The following is an 18,315-nucleotide window of genomic DNA, read 5'->3' as shown; positions in this document are numbered from 1 at the left end:
CAAATTCCAAGGAGAAAGTAACTGACAGGGCCTGCAAATCTTCTACTCTTTTAGCAATAGCTAAGCGAAAAACCACCTTGAGTGTCAGACATTTCTCAGATGCTGACTCCATGGGCTCGAATGGTGCCATGTCAAGGACAAGGTCCCTAGAGGTAATTCTTGAACAACAAACAGGCCTAAGATACCAAAGGATGCCTCCCAGGATGCTCCATTAATCGGCTAGCAGAAATGGCCACCACATACACTTTATTTGTAGATAGGGTTAACCCAGAAGAAAAGCACGCAAGAACTCCAGCACTGAACCAAGAGGGCATTTAAATGAGTCCAAGTGGTGCTCTCTGCACCACAAGGAAAAGAGCCTCCACTTGAAGGCGTAGCTATCAGTTTTCTCTTGGATGGAGTTGAGAGCCTAGCAAGTCCCCCTTAGGGGCCAGACTCAAAGTCTCTATATCTTGGGTCAGTGGTGATAACTTGTGCCCCCTGCCTGAGACAGAAGATCCCTCAGAATGGAAGGAGGGCCATCCAGGAGTGATATCAGGTCTGAAAACCAAACTCAGGTTGGCCAAAACAGGGCTATGAGTACCAGACAAATCTCATCCTGGCATATCGAGGCTATAGGACTCCTGGGAGCAGAGGCATCGGAGGAAAAGCGTACAGACGTAACCTAGAACATATCTGTACCATAGCATCCAGATGTGAATCAGAGTGGACAGCTCTGCCTAAAAAGGATGTTGCTTCCTTATTAAGTAAGCAGAAATGCAGACTGCTCTCAGCAAGGCAGAATCTGCAAAGCAGAATCTGACGCAAAAGGATTTTAGAATGAGGGCATGAATGCAGACTAGTTTATGTATGCGAGTAAGTGTTGTCTGATTGAACAAGAACATGGTAGCATTTGAGATCTTTGAGGAAGTTTTTCAGAGCCAGAAAACAGCCCTCATCTCCAAGCAATATATACGATAAAAGATGGTGACCTCTCCAAAGACCCCGAGCTGAGCTGCAGTCTGGAGTTCCCTTAAAAGTGAACCCAATATTGAATTACACTGTAATAGCACTGATACAGTTGTTCCAGCATACTGTACTACCTGTAGGTGTTGTTACTAGAACTTTACAATAAAACTATAGCTTAAAAAATACAAACTTAAACTATACATCAAGTATTGTCTTTTAAAATATAATTAGACACTATGCAGCAGAGGGTTAATTTTAGCTCTTGTTCTCATCCATCTTTGTTTTAATGTGAGCTATGTCCTGTGTTTTTCGTCTCAGCATCTGATACATGCATTGATTAAACTGAAACATTCAGGAAACAATCAGAAATAACTTAATAGGATCACTATTCTATTGTTCTTAGAATGTATTTTTGTTAGTTAGGGTTCTAGGTGGTTTCTAAAATCTCAGATGAATGCATAACGTTGGTGTCTCATGCATGGAACACATCATTCTCTATTTCAAACCTGTTCCTCCTTCAGATGTCACTCTTTTTAATTACAACATTACCCAGGGGTCAAACAAAGAACAAGTGTCAATTATGGGTCAAAGGTCAGCATCATTTGTTCACTGTGGACTGTTGCAGTAAAAAGAACCTAACAGATGTCTATATCTAACCAAAAAGATGTGACACTTGATTAATTTCCCAGTATGTTGCAGAGTGAAGCTACAGAATTACTTTTGATTTAAAAAAAATAAAAATAAAAACTCTAAAAGAAAGACAAAGAGTAAAAGAAAAAGCCCTTCCTTTTGAATGCGAGGTCAAAGAACGCACAATTTTCCTCACACAAAACACATAATGAGAAAGCATTCTTGGGTCATTGTGTTTTAAAAAACTCATTTTGAAATATCTCAAATTCTCTCAGTATTTATATTCTTAAAACTCCAAATCCTGAACTATGAACATTGAATAAATCAGAGATATAAAAAAACATAAATTATTTTTAAGAAAGATAATACAAGCATGCTTTTAAAACCAAACTACATTTACAAAAACAAGTGAGTGCACACCACAGAAAAGCTCTTCTGTAAAAATGGGCATATTCAGAAGGTGTTATCTTACACAACCTCCACCCTATGCAAACCACCACTGGTTGCACTCCCTGGTCTTCAGACACTGGGAGGAAGGTTATCTCCAACAATACATACTGAAGACACCCACAGGGATGGGACTGTTACACCCTTGGAAGAAATACCACCTCTATACATAGATATGAACAATGTAAAGCAGTTTAATTATGCAAATTCATGTTTTACTCACAATTCAGTATAGTTTACAAAACTACAATGGTATGCCTATTGCACTGAACAGTTACTTAATAGGCTATTTGACCAAAAAATTGCCAAAAAATTCGTTATTCCATGGCAGAAACAAGTCCAAATCTAATTTGCATTTGTACATAGCCCATTCAACATTTGAAGGCAATAATATCAAACATCCTTGAGCTTTTGTCAGTTTTGTCATTGGAACACAAGCATAGCCTATAGATGGCTTCAGAACTAAAATAAAGCGACTCAAAGACACGTGACTTTAATTTTATGCAGATTCTTGAAATAGGAGCAATTCAAGTTCGCAAAGTATTTGCAAAAAATATATATTTACTTTTTGTGTGCATTAATACTCTACAAAAATGCTGCACTACATTTAATTCTTTAAGATTGAGCAACAACAAAAAATTAAACGTGTTATTATGGTGTGTTTCTTGTTAGCCATTTATTTTAGCCAATCAAAAGGCGTATTCTGAAGGTATCCGCCCACTTCCTAAAATGAATGAAAGATCCGACAGAGCGCTATAGGCAACAGAGTTCACTTCACTCAGTTGGTGTTGAGCAGCAGAATAACTTTCTCAACTATATACTTATACGATTCATTAAGTAATCTTTTAGTTTTCCGTCTAGTTAAGAAACTAGATGTTTGCACGCGTCGTCTTCTACGCAGGTTTGTTATGTAACTACACAAACAAAAAGAAGCGTATGAGCTCATGACGCCAGTGTTTGTGGAGAAATGAAGAAGTCCAGGAGCGGATCTGGTCTCCAGCCTCTTAAAGCTACTGTCCCCTTCACACTGCACAAACCAGCTGGAGCTGCGGTCACAAATATCACTCCAGGTGAAGTATATTATACAAACCAGAGACTACCACACATGATTTAAGCCAAATGTCCTTACAGATGAACAGGAAATGCTATTTGAATGATTGAGTTGGCAGCTAGTACATTATTACGTGAATTTTATTTTATGTGCTTAAGGGCTTCATAATTATTATGCTTTCTCGTCATTATCTATGGGCAAATATGAAAATGATCACTAAGTGCATTTTATCTACCCACCCTGTAGTTTTCTTCTGGACTTTGTTGATGCATAGCAGCACATCATCATTATAAATTATAAACACTGGCTGTATATTAATTTTAAACACATAAATGACACATAAAGATGGATGGTTTCAACATGTTTCATACACTATGTCCAATAAACAGTGGGGAGTACATTAAAAATGTGCTTATTTTAAAAATGACTCATTTAAAGCTGAAAATGAAGAGGCTTTTTGGATAAAAAATAAGTTTTTTATAAAACAAGGAACTTTCATAACATTTGGAGACGAATAAATAAGAAATATTTCCGATATTTCACTAATGAAACAATGCAATTGGTGACACTGTTAATGTGAACTCCTTTGTACTGAAGGTTACATTTTCTTGCTTCCATTGAAGCGCAAGATTGTTTGAAATATCTCAAGTTATGGTGGAGAACATGATCTTCTGGTTTTGTTCATGTCAGCCTCAGTGTAAAGACTGACAATCCAAATGCTAAGCCATTGCGAAATTCATGTTAATCTTTACAGCTCAAAATGGTATATTTTAGAGATCTCCTTGTATGTAATACATTATGTCTTTTTTCATATTTTATAAAAAAAAGTTTAATACAATAAAAAAGGACATAGGAGATCTAAACAACCTTTTTGCATTACACATATATTATGTTTCCTCATTGAAGTATATAGATAACTGCTTGGCACTTTTCTCTTCATGCAATACTGTGATAACTTTGGTTTCAGATGTTTTGTCTGAATGCCTTATTATTCGAATCACAAGCTTTCTTGGTTCCTCAGGTGATTGGACCAAATCTGAGTGGTGTTTTCAGACTCGGATCCAGCGAACACTATCTTTGGATGCGATTGTGGGGCCGTACTTGCAAGGCCAGTGGCCCAAAGTGGGTGACAAACATAGTCCCAGCAGACACGGCAAGGAAGACAAATCCACCCAGGTGAATGCGATTCAATGTCCTGACTGAATCATGTGGCCCTGATTCAAATTAGTCCATAATAAATTCTAGTGTGTGATATAAAAATAAAGAGGGTTTTCACAACAATGCCATAAAAGCCATTTTTGGTTCCCAAAAGAACCTTTCAGAAAACAGTTCTTAAAGGAACACGAAGACTTTTTGGGACTTTAGCTTATTCACCGTATCCACCCGAGTTAGATAAGTCCTTATATACCATTCTCATCGCCGTGCATCCCATAACTCTGTCTGAAGCACCCCTGCTAGCCTAGTATAGCCAAAGACTGGAAGTAAATGCCTCCATCTAGCCTACTTCTCAGTAAGTGACAAAATAATGCCAACAGTTTCCTGTTACATGCTATGATGTGTATAGTTACATCGTGTACCAAGACCGACGGAAAATGAAAAGTTGAGATTTTCTAGACCGATATGTCTAAGAACTAGTTCAATTAAACTATCCGGTCGGCAAAACTCCGAAAACCTCTTTCTTTTTAAAGAATGACTTCAGTGCCGTTATTTGTTAGCAGGGATTTCATGCGGAACTGTCACGACTATGCTGTCATTAGGTTAAGCTCGCCCACCGACTCTATTCACGATGTGATTGGCTTGACTAGAGTTTGGTTTTTCAAGCTTGCAAGTCTACGGAGAGTCGCCCTGGCTGCAAATTAGATTTGCTACTGCTAGGGTGCGTTTAGATTTTTAGGCTAGAAGTACCCTTTTCCACTATGAAGAACCTTTTGTGGAACGAAAAGGTTTCATTGATGTTAAAGGTTTGTCATAGAGCCATAGATGTCAATAAAGAACCTTTATTTATTTTTTTAAGTGTTAAGAATTCTATATATTTATAGGTGCAGTGTGTAGTATTTATGAGAATCTATTGACAGAAATGCAATATTTATTTGAGATCTTTATCTCAAATAAAGATTCAAATAGTTCGGATCGTGTATCAAACTGCCAAGCTGCTGAAATCACGTGACATTGGCGATCCAAATCATTAATCAATCCGCTGATTCATGACCATTTGAATCTTTATTTGAGGATTGAAAACAAATGTGGAAGAGGACAATGCTGAATGAAGTCGTAGTTTTTGCTATTTTTGGACCAAAATGTATTTTCGATGCTAATAAACTTACTGATGTCACATATGGACTATTTTGATGATGTTTTTATTCCCTTTCTGGACATGGACAGTATAGTGTGCATACACTAAAGGCTGGAATACACTACCCGATTTTTGCCCCGATTTCCCCCCGATTTAGAATCTGAACAAGTTGACGCAAGTTGACAAAAGTCAGAGCCAGTCTGCAGATATGAGCCGACAGATTCCATGAAAAATCGCGTAGTATATCATGGCCATAGACTCCGATTTTTTAGCTTCAGATTTTGATTCCATCCAGTCGGAGGATATCAAACATGTTTCAAATGTATTTCACATGGATCAAACTCAATGTTATAAATAAATAAATGATTTAATTATCTATTTTTTCATGAATCCGAAGCTGTCCTCTATACATGTTTTGCAATAAAATAAAATAAAATAACAATAAACGAACAGAACACGCTTACAGATTAGACTCAATATTTTGACTCATCAGCACGGAAAAACACTTAGGCCTAGCTCTAACTCCCGCTGTAATCTGACCATTACTGGCCACGTCTAGTGCGTTTTGGCTCTTTTTGTTGACTTTTTGCTCAGCGCACAGATAGTCGCTTCAAAAATGACCGCGCTCATCTCCTGCACATCTCATGCTTGTTGTTATGTCTGTCATGCGTGCGTCTCCTAGCAACCAGGCGCTTGTTTCAGTTTGTGTTCCAGACGTTTTTAAAGTCTGGTAGAGTGGTAGTGTATGATGCCTAGCTTTTCTCTGTAACCATTTACAAAGTCGGCAAGTGTATGATGCCTAGTGTTTTTGAAATCTGTTCAGATTTTAAAAATCGTGTAGTGTATTCCAGCCTTTAGATGCACTGTCGGACTAAATATAAAATATCTTAAACTGTGTTCCTTACATTAGGGTGTGTCTTGTTCACTGTGGAACAACATTAGGGTGAGCCATTAATGACATAAATTTCCATGACATAAAACCATTTAAGGTTCCGAACGTTTGACCACTTCCAGAGGTAGTCGAAAATGCATTCATTGCTTCGTAATGCAATCGCTTTCGTCGAATGTGTTCGAACAGCCACAAAAGTCGACCTTCTCTAAGCCTATTGCCCTAATGCGTAAACCTTATGGGAAACATGCTAGCCGGACAAGATTTGAAGACGAAAAACATACCAAGCACAATGTTCTCTCACCATTCCTGATTTCTAACACGCGTTCAGCGTGGTCTTGAGGCTATCAGAGCAGAAACTAAATGCTGCTCTCCGTATCTTTTTCCATCATCTGTGCATGTTCATATGTAAATTGCATTTTTTTTGTCCATAAATGTACCCGTCCATAGACCCTCCCCTCAAAGAAAACAGGACAGAAGTGGTTAAAAGTGGACAAAAGAGACTGATTAAAACACCAGGTGTAAACGGGAATGTGTCTCCTTCGTCTACTCGTGACCAGATCAACCAAAATGCATGTTTATCCGCGGTGTAAACAGGGCCATGCATTACCATGGTAAATACTAGAGCTCCATGGTATCTTCTGACACATCACCGTACTGTGGTGTGCCCAAACTAGGATATTACATCACAGCCTATGATTTACTGCAATCCCTATTAACTTTAAACCTCAGCTCAGCTGTGAAGGGAAGTGGGGACATTTGCTTTTAACTTTTTTTTTTTAGATATCAACTGCTTTCTGTTCCTTATCCAAGCCTACAATTTCACTCTTCCATTTATATCGTTGACTTAAGACTGGTTTAACCACCAAATTTACCATGGTAAATTACAATGGTAAATGTATTTTATTTGCCTGTGATGCTGTTAGTTTATCCACAAATGAAAATTCTGTCTTAGTTTACTCAACCTTGTGAGTAAAACAAGGATGTAACAAAATATTCAAGATTTGGAGGGGACCAAAGGCAAAATTGAACAAATTGTTAATTGAAAATCTGTGATATTGATTTGAACTCTTTCTTCCATGAAACAAAAGAAAATATTTAGTGGAATGTTCACACATTCTATAGGATTTATTTTCCCATAGGATTTCCCATAATAATTTTTCCATAGGAGAAAAGCAGGACAGACAAGATCTTTTCTCCCGCACAATGAAAGTAGCCCAAATGGATGTCGTATTCCAATTTTTTTTCTTCTGAAGAGTTATCTTTGCGTGAGGAGCAGATGACAACATAAATCATTATTCACTGTTAATCTTCCACCCTAGTTAATTTTAAATAACTCTTGACTGATTCAATACACATTAACTATCATTTAAGAAATCATCCAGCCCAGTACAACAAAATTGCAGTCTAAATAAAATAAAGTGTAATTTTATGTATTTACGATGGTTTTTATTTTTGTAATAGACACCACATGCATGGTTAGCTGGAGCTGAAACAACCGCGGTTGGATTTCACAAACGTCTGACATCATGGGGAAATTCAGAACATCTCCAAGATGGAAGTGATGTGTGTGCAGACGTATCGGTAAGTCGTATTGCACAGTTAACATGCCACTTCTCTTCGGTTATAGAAATAGCTTGAAACTATAAAAAAAGAATGTGTTTTTGCATGTATTATTGACTTGTATGTATTATGTATTACTATATCTATATCACACTACATAAATCTTTATATGTAAGAAAATGTCTGCTGTTTCTTAGCTCATTTTTATCCTTGCACTGTTTTTGTTTCTAAGCTTTCCGAGCAGAATCAACAACTGCAACAGAAGCAAAGGTCAGGTTTTCCAGTAGGCAACCAAGATAAACTGCACAACCAACAACAGGTAACACACACACACACACGTTTGTTTTTGTGACATATGGGGACATTCCATAGGCGTAATGGTTTTTATACTGTACAAACCGTATTTTCTATCCCCTTACACTGCCCCTACCCTTAAACCTACCCATCACAGGAAACATTCTGCATTTTTACTTTCTAAAAAAAAATCATCCTGTATGATTTATGAGCATTTTGAAAAGTGGGGACATGGCCAATGTCCTCATATTACACCCTCTCCTTGTAATACCTGTGTCATACCCATGTCATGATACACATTTGTGTCCTCATATTTAACAAAAACACACACACACACACACACACACACACACACACACACACATACACACACACACACACACACACACACACACACACACACACTCTCAGCCTCCTGGTTCCTTATTCCCAACCTTCATTTCTCTTTTTTTTAAACTAAACATAAGATTAGACAGAGCTATTCGGAATTTGTCTAATGGTGGTTTGATTTTATTAAGGAACTGGCTATTTGTGAAAATAGCACAATTTTCTGTGTACTGTGTAGCGTTTGATTCTGTTTATACTTATACCAACTAGTGGCAGATACTTTATGCACCTCAATGTACTTTTGTACATTATGTATGCAAACAGTGTGCAATAATAATAAAATATTCAGTGTATATAGAGGGTATGCACGTGATGTCACCGTCGACCAGAGTGACTGTGTTTACGACCACTGAGTGGCAAAGACTGAGTGGCAGCATTGGTTTTCCCCGGCGTTGAAATTAGGCACATATAAATATCAAGAAACACGATTATTGAGTCTAATCTTTAGTTTAAACTGATACTTGTTTATTTTACTCGTGTTTCCCCTATTAAATCTAGTCGTGTAGCAGCTCTTTTGCCACCCAGTCTGGCTGAGAGGCCGTGTTCTGGTGGGAAAGGGACGTCAATGCATATCCTCTACTTACAGTATGATCACCAGGAACACAAGTAAATATACAAATCCAGTGACTGTAAAGGAGGTTGGTTTGCAAGGGCCTTTATCTTAAAGGGGTGATGAATTGAGAAATCACCTTTCCCTTGAGCCTTTGATATATATAAGGTCATGGTAATATAAGAATATCCTGCAAGTTTCAGAGCTGAAAACGTCCTTGTTAGTAAAAGAAAAGCTTTTATAGACACTAGGCCCAGAAAGCGAGGCTCTCAAATCAATGAAGTATTAGAGGGAGGAAACGCCGCCTCTACAGATAAATGTGTACGCCTGCTTCTGTAGCCTTGCCCACCGACTTGTTCACCTAAACGAGCAATTAACATGCCGAAGTTAGATAATCGTTTGTAAACAAGACACAGGTCGACACTGGATTTGCAGACATATTTAGATTAAAACAATGCTGTGCATTCTATATTGGATCCGACAGGAATGGTGCAACACACTTATGTGAGTAAAACATGTTTTTTTATGTGATAGTATCGCATTGTTACAGATTGAATTATGCGTAAGTGTCTAACAGAACATAGCCTTTTCTTGTCCATTTCTTAATCTGTTGTTCACTCTCTTGACTTGATATGTGAAGAGCACGTGCCCGTGCGATATCCACCGATCGGGCGGGCCAAGTAATAAAAAAATTAATCAACCGCGGATTGATGAGAGAGAAATCAATGTGTTTGTTTGATAAATACGTTTTGAGAGCCCTGTCAGAGAATTATTCCGGTTGCCGCTTTCAAAACAATCCCTCCTGTGAACTGACAGGGGAGCTGAAACTCATTAAAGGGGGGGTGAAATGCTGTTTCATGCATACTGAGCTTTTTACACTGTTAAAGACTTGGATTCCAATCCTAAACATAGACAAAGTTTCAAAAACTAATGTTGAACGTTTGATGGAGTATTTCTGTGCTAAAAATACTCCTTCCGGTTTCTAACAAGTTTCGGAGAGTTTTTTTTCGAGTATGGGTCGGCTTGACGTGAACAGAACGGAAGGTCCTTGTATGGGCCGTATGGGCTCTTCTCCCGGTAGGGTGCGCACGTGCGTGACTAGAGCGAGAGAGGAAATGCACACCCATAAACACTCTTTCAAGGTGCAGCTCCAGTCATCCGTGAACACTGTTTCTGCACGGTTTGAACGCAGAAATGACGGGAAGCTTTACAACATCTCTTTAGTAGCGTCGCAAAGTGGATCTCCACCATTCACTGCTGTCAGGACTTTACCAAATCATACCAAAGAAGTGTGTTTTTGACGGAGCGGTCCCAGCGATAAAGGTTCGGTCCTGCTTTGGAAGCAGCCGGTGAGTAAAACTGCTTCAAATGTCTATGCTGTTGTCGCGTGAGTAAACATCAGTCAACGACACGATCGTGAGCTTCGTCATTCAAATGCGCTAACGGACTCTATTGTTGTTCTATGTATAACGTTACACTAGTCTGACGTGCAAAACCGTTTTGCTTGCTACTGCTAAGGTTAAGTCGCATACAATAGTCCATAAACCGAATCATGTCCTCATAAACTGCGAGTAAACACACACAAATGTTGACAGGCCACTAAATACAGTACATACCACAGAGACGGACGTCCTGCTGTTGCTGTTTCTCCTGTTCAATTTATTTCAGCCTCCGAATGTGATTCTGGATCATATATCTATTAGCTGAGATCGAAAGCAATGGGCTTCTCCACGCTTGAGGACGTCACCACTTCGCGCTCGTCATTCTTTAGCTCCACCCACACGATACGCTTCCAGCCGCTCGTTTTTTTCCGGAAAGACTCAGTACAGCCCATATTTCTTTTATAAATGTAATAAAACTAAAGACTTTTCGGAGATATGAAGGATGCAATACTACTCTATAGGTACTCAAGATTGACATGAGATTGACTGAAACTGAGTATTCCCCCCCCCCCCCCCCCCCCCCCTTTAAATATTTAAAAATGTTCTCCAATCCTAGGTGTGGCCGTTTACTTCTAAGTCTCCAGTGTGGCACGCTCATCAAAACCCAGCATTTATCCAAGGATCATATCATAGAGACGTATTCACCCAGAAAATCATCCAGCCACTTACAACAACTTAGCAACATGGCAACACCCTGTAACCCACCCACAATACCCTAGAATAGTGGCAGCAAGTTTTGCACAGGCACAGTTTCTCACTTTTTATTTAAAATATTTAAATATTAGTTATTATCCTGTATTATTATCAAGGTTGTTCTTGCACTGAAATCTAAGTGATTGGAATTCATGTATCAGTGTGGTACGACACATTTTTGCAAATAAAATAAGAATTCGATCCCATTTGTATTGTAGTTTAGGGGGCCCAATCTTGGCTCTATCAAAAGCTCCCACACTCATAAAATTCAAATGAGTTCAGTGGTCTGTGGGTGAAGCCTTCAAATACACTCAAGTGATATATTCTGACACATGTACATAAATGTTAGAGGAAGTGTGGAGGATTGCAAAATGTAACCGGAAGAGTGGTTGTATCAAAACCTGTTCTGCTTTAACACATGCTGGCCAGCTGCAAACAAATCATACAATTCAGTAGTTTCCGAGTTTTTTTTCTCTTTCATTCTGTATTCTGGTTGCTAATTTCAGTTTAGTTTTAGTTGGATATAAAGGTATTTTTTATAACTGTTGCCATTGTTAGTTTTTATCCATTATTACGTTTTAGCACCACATTGTAGGCCATCCTTCTGACACATGAAATTCACTATATTAGATGTGTGCTGTAAACTTATTATAAGTAAACTCGCTTCAAAGTTTTATTAATCGCATGTACAATAATGCAGAAGACTGCAGTACTCACTGACAATGATATTAACTATATATTGTTTTGCAGCTACTGTAAAGTCACCTTTATTTTTAGGGTGCTTAATATAACACAAATGGTTTTAAAGCAGCTTTATAGTGATAACAGGAAAAGGGTTAAATGATGCAAACGGTTAAACTCGGCTGTACAGCAGCTCTAAAAGAAAATATATGTTGTCATTGTTAAGCTGAACAGTTGTGTCATTTTGAACATTGTGTCATTTATTTAATTTGTGGAACATCATCTTTTATCTTCAGGCCATTTATGATTCAACAACATAGACTGGATCCACCCAGGTGCACATTAGAGGACAAATAGCTGCTGATTACCCCAAATTTTGAAGTATATATATTTAAGAGCTATTTTTAAAAGTGTAATGCCATTTTGCTGCACATTTTGCTGTTCAGCTGAACAATGTTGTTTTTCAGTTTTGGTTTCGCATGCCTGTTTTCACACTTGGGTCCTCTTTAAAAGAACCGAACTCAGACTCCTTTAAGTGGACCAAGAAGTGAAACAAGTGAAAAAGGACCCAGTTCTCTTTACGTTCACACTGTCCCTGTACCTGAAAGAGGACTCAGATCCTTTTGAGCGCGTTTCACATGATTTTTGGCCCATATGTGAACACTCCTAACGATCTCATACCCCTTTAAAGCGCACCGAGCCGAGACCATCACGGGAGGTGGTCTGGGTACGGTTCGATCTCATCTTATGGTACCTAACCGCTCTGGGCATACTTGATTTTTCTGTTTGCGAATTCCAGTGTAGTTTGGTCATCAGATGGCTCCGTACAAGTCAGCTGTTCATCATGGCTAAATCCTCTGACAAATCTCTACAAATTATTCATTCACAACTCACTTATTTATTGCAATTTCAACCGCTTCCGAACTGTGTGAGAGACGCGGCTCGCGCGCCCTGCCAGTTTAAAATGTTACGAACGCCTGAAAGCGCGCATGCACAGAAGCCGGCTGTCACTGCGCGTGTACTACTAAACGGAATCTTTAGCGTCTTAATGCATTTATTTTAAAGTGTTAAAAATACAAGTTTCACACGAACAGGTAGTTTTGTCTTAAGTGAATGTAAACATCTGCATTACTAGCCTAACATAAGAATCAGTGGAGTAGCCTACACAGTGAAGAATATGCAGTTTTATTCTTTCATGTGATTACTCCATTCTGCTTTTAGACATAGCCTACCTATATTTTACCTGGAAAATTTAAAGCAATTTATTTATTTGGCATCTTTCATTTATAATTGTATTGTATTGTTTATTTTTGTATGCTGATTTTATCATTGCCTTCTGCAATAAAATAAACATGAATCAAGGAAAAAAATCTAAATAAATGTTAGTTACAAAGGTGGATGTGTGATATAACTAGTGCAAGAGTACTATTTCAAAAAATAATTATATTTTTGTGTAAAAAGATAAACTACTTAATTCAACAGCATTTGTAGCAATGTCACAAAAAATAGCCTAATCTTTACAAACAAATATCTATGTTGAAGGCCATAGGGTCAGCCATCAAACACTGAACTGGACTAGATCCAAAAAGCAACAGTCTGAACACAAACAGGTCTTAAAAGCAAACTGTGGTGGGCTTTTTTTTATATAGTATGTTGATCAGGCTCGCCAAAACAGCCCTGACCTGTCGAGACATGGAATCTACTAGACCCCTGAAGGATGGTATCTGGCACCAGTATGTTAGCAGTAGATCCTTTAAGTCTTGTAAGTTGCGAGGTGGGACCTCCATGGATCAGATTGTTTGTTCAGCACATCCCACAGATGCTCCACAGATGATTGAGATCAGGGGAATTTGGAGGTCAAGTCAACACCTCAAACTCATTGTTGTGCTCCTCAAACCATTCCTGAACCATTTATGCTTTGTGGCAGGGCACATTATCCTGCTGAAAGAAGCCACAGCCCCCAGGGTATACCGTTTCCATGAAAGGGTGCACATAGTCTGCAACAATGCTTAGGTAGGTGGTACGTGTCAAAGTAACATCCATATGAATGGCAGGACCCATTGTTTCCAAGCAGAACATTGTCCAAAGAATCACACTGCCTCCACCAGCTTGCCTTCGTCCCATAGTGCATCCTGGTGCCAAGTGTTTCCCTGGTAAGTGATAACCTGGCCATCCATGTGATGTAAAAGAAAACGTGATTCATCAGACCAGGCCACCTTTTTCCATTGCTCTGTTGTCCAGTTCTGATGCTCACGCGCCCACTGTTGGCGCTTTTGGCGATTGACAGGGGTCAGCATGAGCACCCTGACTGATCTGCAGCTATGCAGCCCCATACACAACAAACTGTAATGCCTTCACTCCCCACGTGCATGAGCCATGGACCCTGTCAGCAGTTCACCACCCACTTTTGATAGATACTGACCACTGCTGACACCCCACAAGAGCTGCAGTTTTGGAGATGCTCTGACTCAGTGGTCTAGCCATCACAATTTGGCCCTTGTCAAACTTGCTCAAATCCTTACGCTTGAACATTTTTCCTGCGTCTATGTAGGAAAAGTCAGTTTCTGTTATTAAAACACGTTTGGAAATAAATATTGTGTTAGACAACGAGTGGCCACTGACAGTAGAATGGATCAACATTATCATTAGCTCATAATAAAACCAAAAGATAACAATGGAAAGCCCTTGTATTCATACTTAAGTAGCAATATGTGTGTATTTCCTGTCTTCTCAGTCTCAGGCTGCATCATTGACTCGACCGCCATCACGTCTGCAACACAGTGAAGAAAGACTAGATCAGGAGCTGGAGAAAGTCTTCATACATCATTCACATGTTGACCACTGTGGAGTATGTCTCATAATTTTCACCTTTTTAGTCTGATGTCATGCTAATTTGCATATTATTACATATATTATTATTTGGATAGTAATAATAATATATGTAATAATATATTAGCCCAAATGCACTTTTTTTTTTACAAACCAGCATAACTGGAAAGATATGTAATTGTAGTTGTCTTTTCTTTTCTTTTTAGATATATGAAGTTCCTGATGGCCACAGGGCTCCTGTTCCACACCTGAGCTCCATGAATGGATTTCAGATAGATTCTTCCTGTGTCTCTTCCCAGTCCTCTTTATCTTCATTCACATCTTGCTCTCCACAGCGCCCTTTAGATCTTGACACTGGTAGGTCTGTTTTTATTTTAAACTCTCACTGTATTTAGTGTGGCCAGACGTCCTTTTTTTCCGACTAAAGCTATCCTCATTTTACAGCACATTCAAAACACCCTTCAAATATTCAGTAAAAAGCCAGACTCACACACCCTGCAGTTTACCAGAGCAAATTGTGTAGTGATTATTTTCACCAATAGAGGGCTACAAGGCAAGCTACACTGAATAAAGTAAAACTGTTTTAGTTTTTGTACAATATGTACTGTATATCAGGTTCTATATTGCACATTATGTATACAGTGAGGAAAATAAGTACACCCTTCTATTTTGCAAGTTCTCCCACTTGGAAATCACGGATGGGTTTGAAATTGTTATTGTAGGTGCATGTCCACTGTGAGAGAGAAAATAAAAAAAATCCAGAAATCAAAATGTTTGATTTTTTAACTATTTATTTGTATGATACAGCTGCAAATAAGTATTTGAACACCTGAGAAAATCAATGTTAATATTTGGTACAGTAGCCTTTGTTTGTAATTACAGAGGTCAAACGTTTCCTGTAGTTGTTCACCAGGTTTGCACACACTGCAGGAGGGATTTTGGCCCACTCCTCCACACAGATATCCTCTAGATCAGTCAGGTTTCTGGCCTGTCACTGAAAAAACACAGAGTTTGAGCTCCCTCCAAAGGTTCTCTATTGGGTTTAGGTCTGGAGACTGGCTAGGCCATGCCAGAACCTTGATATGCTTCTTACAGAGCCACTCCTTGGTTATCCTGGCTGTGTGCTCTTCGGGTCATTTTCATGTTAGAAAACCCAGCCTCGACCCAACTTCAATGCTCTAACTGAGGGAAGGAGGTTGTTCCCCAAAATCTTGCGATACATGGCCCCGGTCATCCTCTCCTTAATACAGTGCAGTCGCCCTGTCCCATGTGTAGAAAAACACCCCCAAAGCATGATGCTTCCACCCACATGCTTCACAGTAGGGATGGTGTTCTTGGGATGGTACTCATCATTCTTCTTCCTCCAAACACGTTTAGTGGAATTATTACCAAAAAGTTATATTTTGGTCTAATCTGACCACATGACTTTCTCCCATGACTCCTCTGGATCATCCAAATGGTCTTTGGCAAAGACGGGCCTAGATATGTGCTGGTTTAAGCAGGGGAACCTTCCGTGCCATGCATGATTTCAAACCATGACGTCTTAGTGTTTTACCAACAGTAACCTTGGAAACAGTGGTCCCAGCTCTTTTCAGGTCATTGACCAGCTCCTCCCGTGTAGTTCTCGGCTGATTTCTCACCTTTCTTAGGATCAATGAGACCCCACGAGGTGAGATCTTGCATGGAGCCCCAGTCCGAGGGAGACTGACAGTCATGTTTAGCTTCTTCCATTTTCTAATGATTGCTCCAACAGTGGACCTTTTTTCACCAAGCTGCTTGGCTTTTTCCCCGTAGTACTTTCAAGCCTTGTTGAGGTGTATAATTTTGTCTCTAGTGTCTTTGGACAGCTCTTTGGTCTTGACGATGCCACTCTGAGAGGTTCTTTTTATATCCAATCATGTTGCCAAATGACCTAATAAGTTGCAAATTGGTTCTCCAGCTGTTCCTTATCTGTAAATGTAACTTTTCCAGCCTCTTATTGCTACCTGTTCCAACTTTTTTGGAATGTGTAACTCTCATGAAATCCAAAATGAGCTAATATTTGGCATTACATTTCAAAATGTCTCCCTTTCAACATTTGAAATGTTATGTATATTCTATTGTGAATGAAATATAAGTTTGAGATTTGTAAACTATTGAATTCCTTTTTGATTCACAATTTGTACATTGTCACAACTTTTTGGAATTGGGTTGTATGGCATGTATGCGTGCATGTATGCATGCGTACACACACACACACGCACACACACACACACACACACACACATATATATATATATATTTATATAAAATTTGTTTTACTATTATTAAAACAAGCTTGAGTTAGTTTAACTCACCAAATCATTATGATAATCGATCATGTATTTTCACATTTTTGATTGACTGATTTGAACTGACTGTGACCCTGCTCTGTCCTCAGTTGAGGGGGTCAACTCATGTATCCTGATGTTGTCCTCTTCACCACGGCCTAATAACAGCTACTCCTTTCAGAGAGATCCACCAGAGGGCTGTGAGAGAGTCAGAGTGTGTGACGAGAGCTTGTAAGTGGACATACCTTGACAGAGTGTTGCTATGAGGTTGCAAAGGTGTTCTGAGTAGTTACTGCATTTTGCTTTGAACGACAGTACTGTTTTTGTAGTTTTCCTTCTTCTTGCATCATCTACCTTTTTTTTATTATTATTATTATTTCTATCCTCTAATTCAGCCCTCCATGCTTGGACCAGGTGTTTTTGTCCTCTTGCCCCGACCCCGACAAAGTGAACTTCACCACACACACAGGCTCCGCCTTCTGCCCTGTCAGTCTCCCAAAACCCCTCCTTCCACCAGTGGACTTCCTGATCTGCAGCCTCTCAGTTTCTCCAGAGTCCTGCTGGGTGGGACAGTGATGACTTAATGAGGGGGAGGGGGAGGGGGGGGGGGGTGACTGTCTTTAAAACACTCAGTACTTTGCTTGTAATGTTGTACTTGCTTCAGCATCCTTACTTTTAAAAAATAGCATTTTTCATTGTTGAACAGTGAAAAATAAATACATTTATTTTCTCATGTAAAAATGAATTGTAATAAGAGATTACCTTTCTTTATATGGCTGACAGTGAGTGGTGAAAATATCCTGTTGGAAGAGCAGACATAATAGTTATAGTTTAATATTGGGCTGTTTTATAAGAAAAGGTCTGTCATCTTAATATTGAATGTTGAATAGGGAACAATGAGTAGATTTTGTTGTTACATATTGACAAATGGTACTATTAAGGCGATGCTTGTATTTTCAATCAGTATTTTACCAACCATGCCAGCGTTATAATGAACAAAGAACTTGGCAAATGTTTTAATTTTTATATTTGTACTTTAGCTTTATTTAGTTACAGTTATTGAAGAGATTAAAGAAGGGATTTTGGGTGGATTTCCACAGGCACAGGCCATTTCAATTGGTGTATTAATGTTAATGTTGGATTTATGGGTTGATACAATCACCCTTTACCTTTTTTTTCTTTTTAATTTAGATTTTTGAACATATAAATGTACATTTTACACATGTTAGGTGCTCTTTACTGTTTGCACATAGGTTTTCGCTAAACATAAGCTATAGAATGTGGTGACGTATTATCTGACTTCAAAGTA

At 38.8% G+C, this 18,315-nt stretch overlaps 1 protein-coding gene across 2 annotated transcripts; it reads left to right on the top strand.

Annotated features, from left to right (window-relative positions):
- The first annotated feature begins 2,766 nt into the window (after positions 1-2,766).
- On the top strand, positions 2,767-17,600 carry fam117ab (family with sequence similarity 117 member Ab). Of its 2 annotated transcripts, none has more exons than XM_067429552.1 (8): positions 2,767-3,095; positions 4,098-4,252; positions 7,723-7,842; positions 8,054-8,140; positions 14,603-14,716; positions 14,904-15,054; positions 17,117-17,237; positions 17,402-17,600. In XM_067429552.1, exons 1-8 carry the CDS (start codon positions 2,993-2,995, stop codon positions 17,580-17,582), a joined length of 1,032 nt encoding a protein of 343 aa, XP_067285653.1. In that variant the 5' UTR covers positions 2,767-2,992; the 3' UTR covers positions 17,583-17,600. The 2 variants fall into 2 exon arrangements, with proteins under 2 accessions (XP_067285653.1, XP_067285654.1); XM_067429553.1 differs by having other exon boundaries at positions 17,421-17,594.
- The last annotated feature ends 715 nt before the right edge of the window (positions 17,601-18,315 follow it).

Source organism: Pseudorasbora parva, chromosome 21 (assembly GCF_024679245.1).
Source record: "Pseudorasbora parva isolate DD20220531a chromosome 21, ASM2467924v1, whole genome shotgun sequence".
Classification (NCBI taxonomy): Eukaryota; Metazoa; Chordata; class Actinopteri; order Cypriniformes; family Gobionidae; genus Pseudorasbora; species Pseudorasbora parva.
This window is presented reverse-complemented; position numbering and strand designations above follow the sequence as displayed.

What these genes read in the sequence shown, in the direction of transcription:
- fam117ab (XM_067429552.1), top strand. Translation starts at nt 2,993, where the DNA reads ATGAAGAAGTCCAGGAGCGGATCTGGTCTCCAGCCTCTTAAAGCTACT. An exon ending in AGGAAGACAAATCCACCCAG is followed by an intron (nt 4,253 to 7,722) that starts GTGAATGCGATT and finishes TTTTTGTAATAG; the next exon opens with ACACCACATGCATGGTTAGC. An exon ending in CCCTTTAGATCTTGACACTG is followed by an intron (nt 15,055 to 17,116) that starts GTAGGTCTGTTT and finishes CTCTGTCCTCAG; the next exon opens with TTGAGGGGGTCAACTCATGT.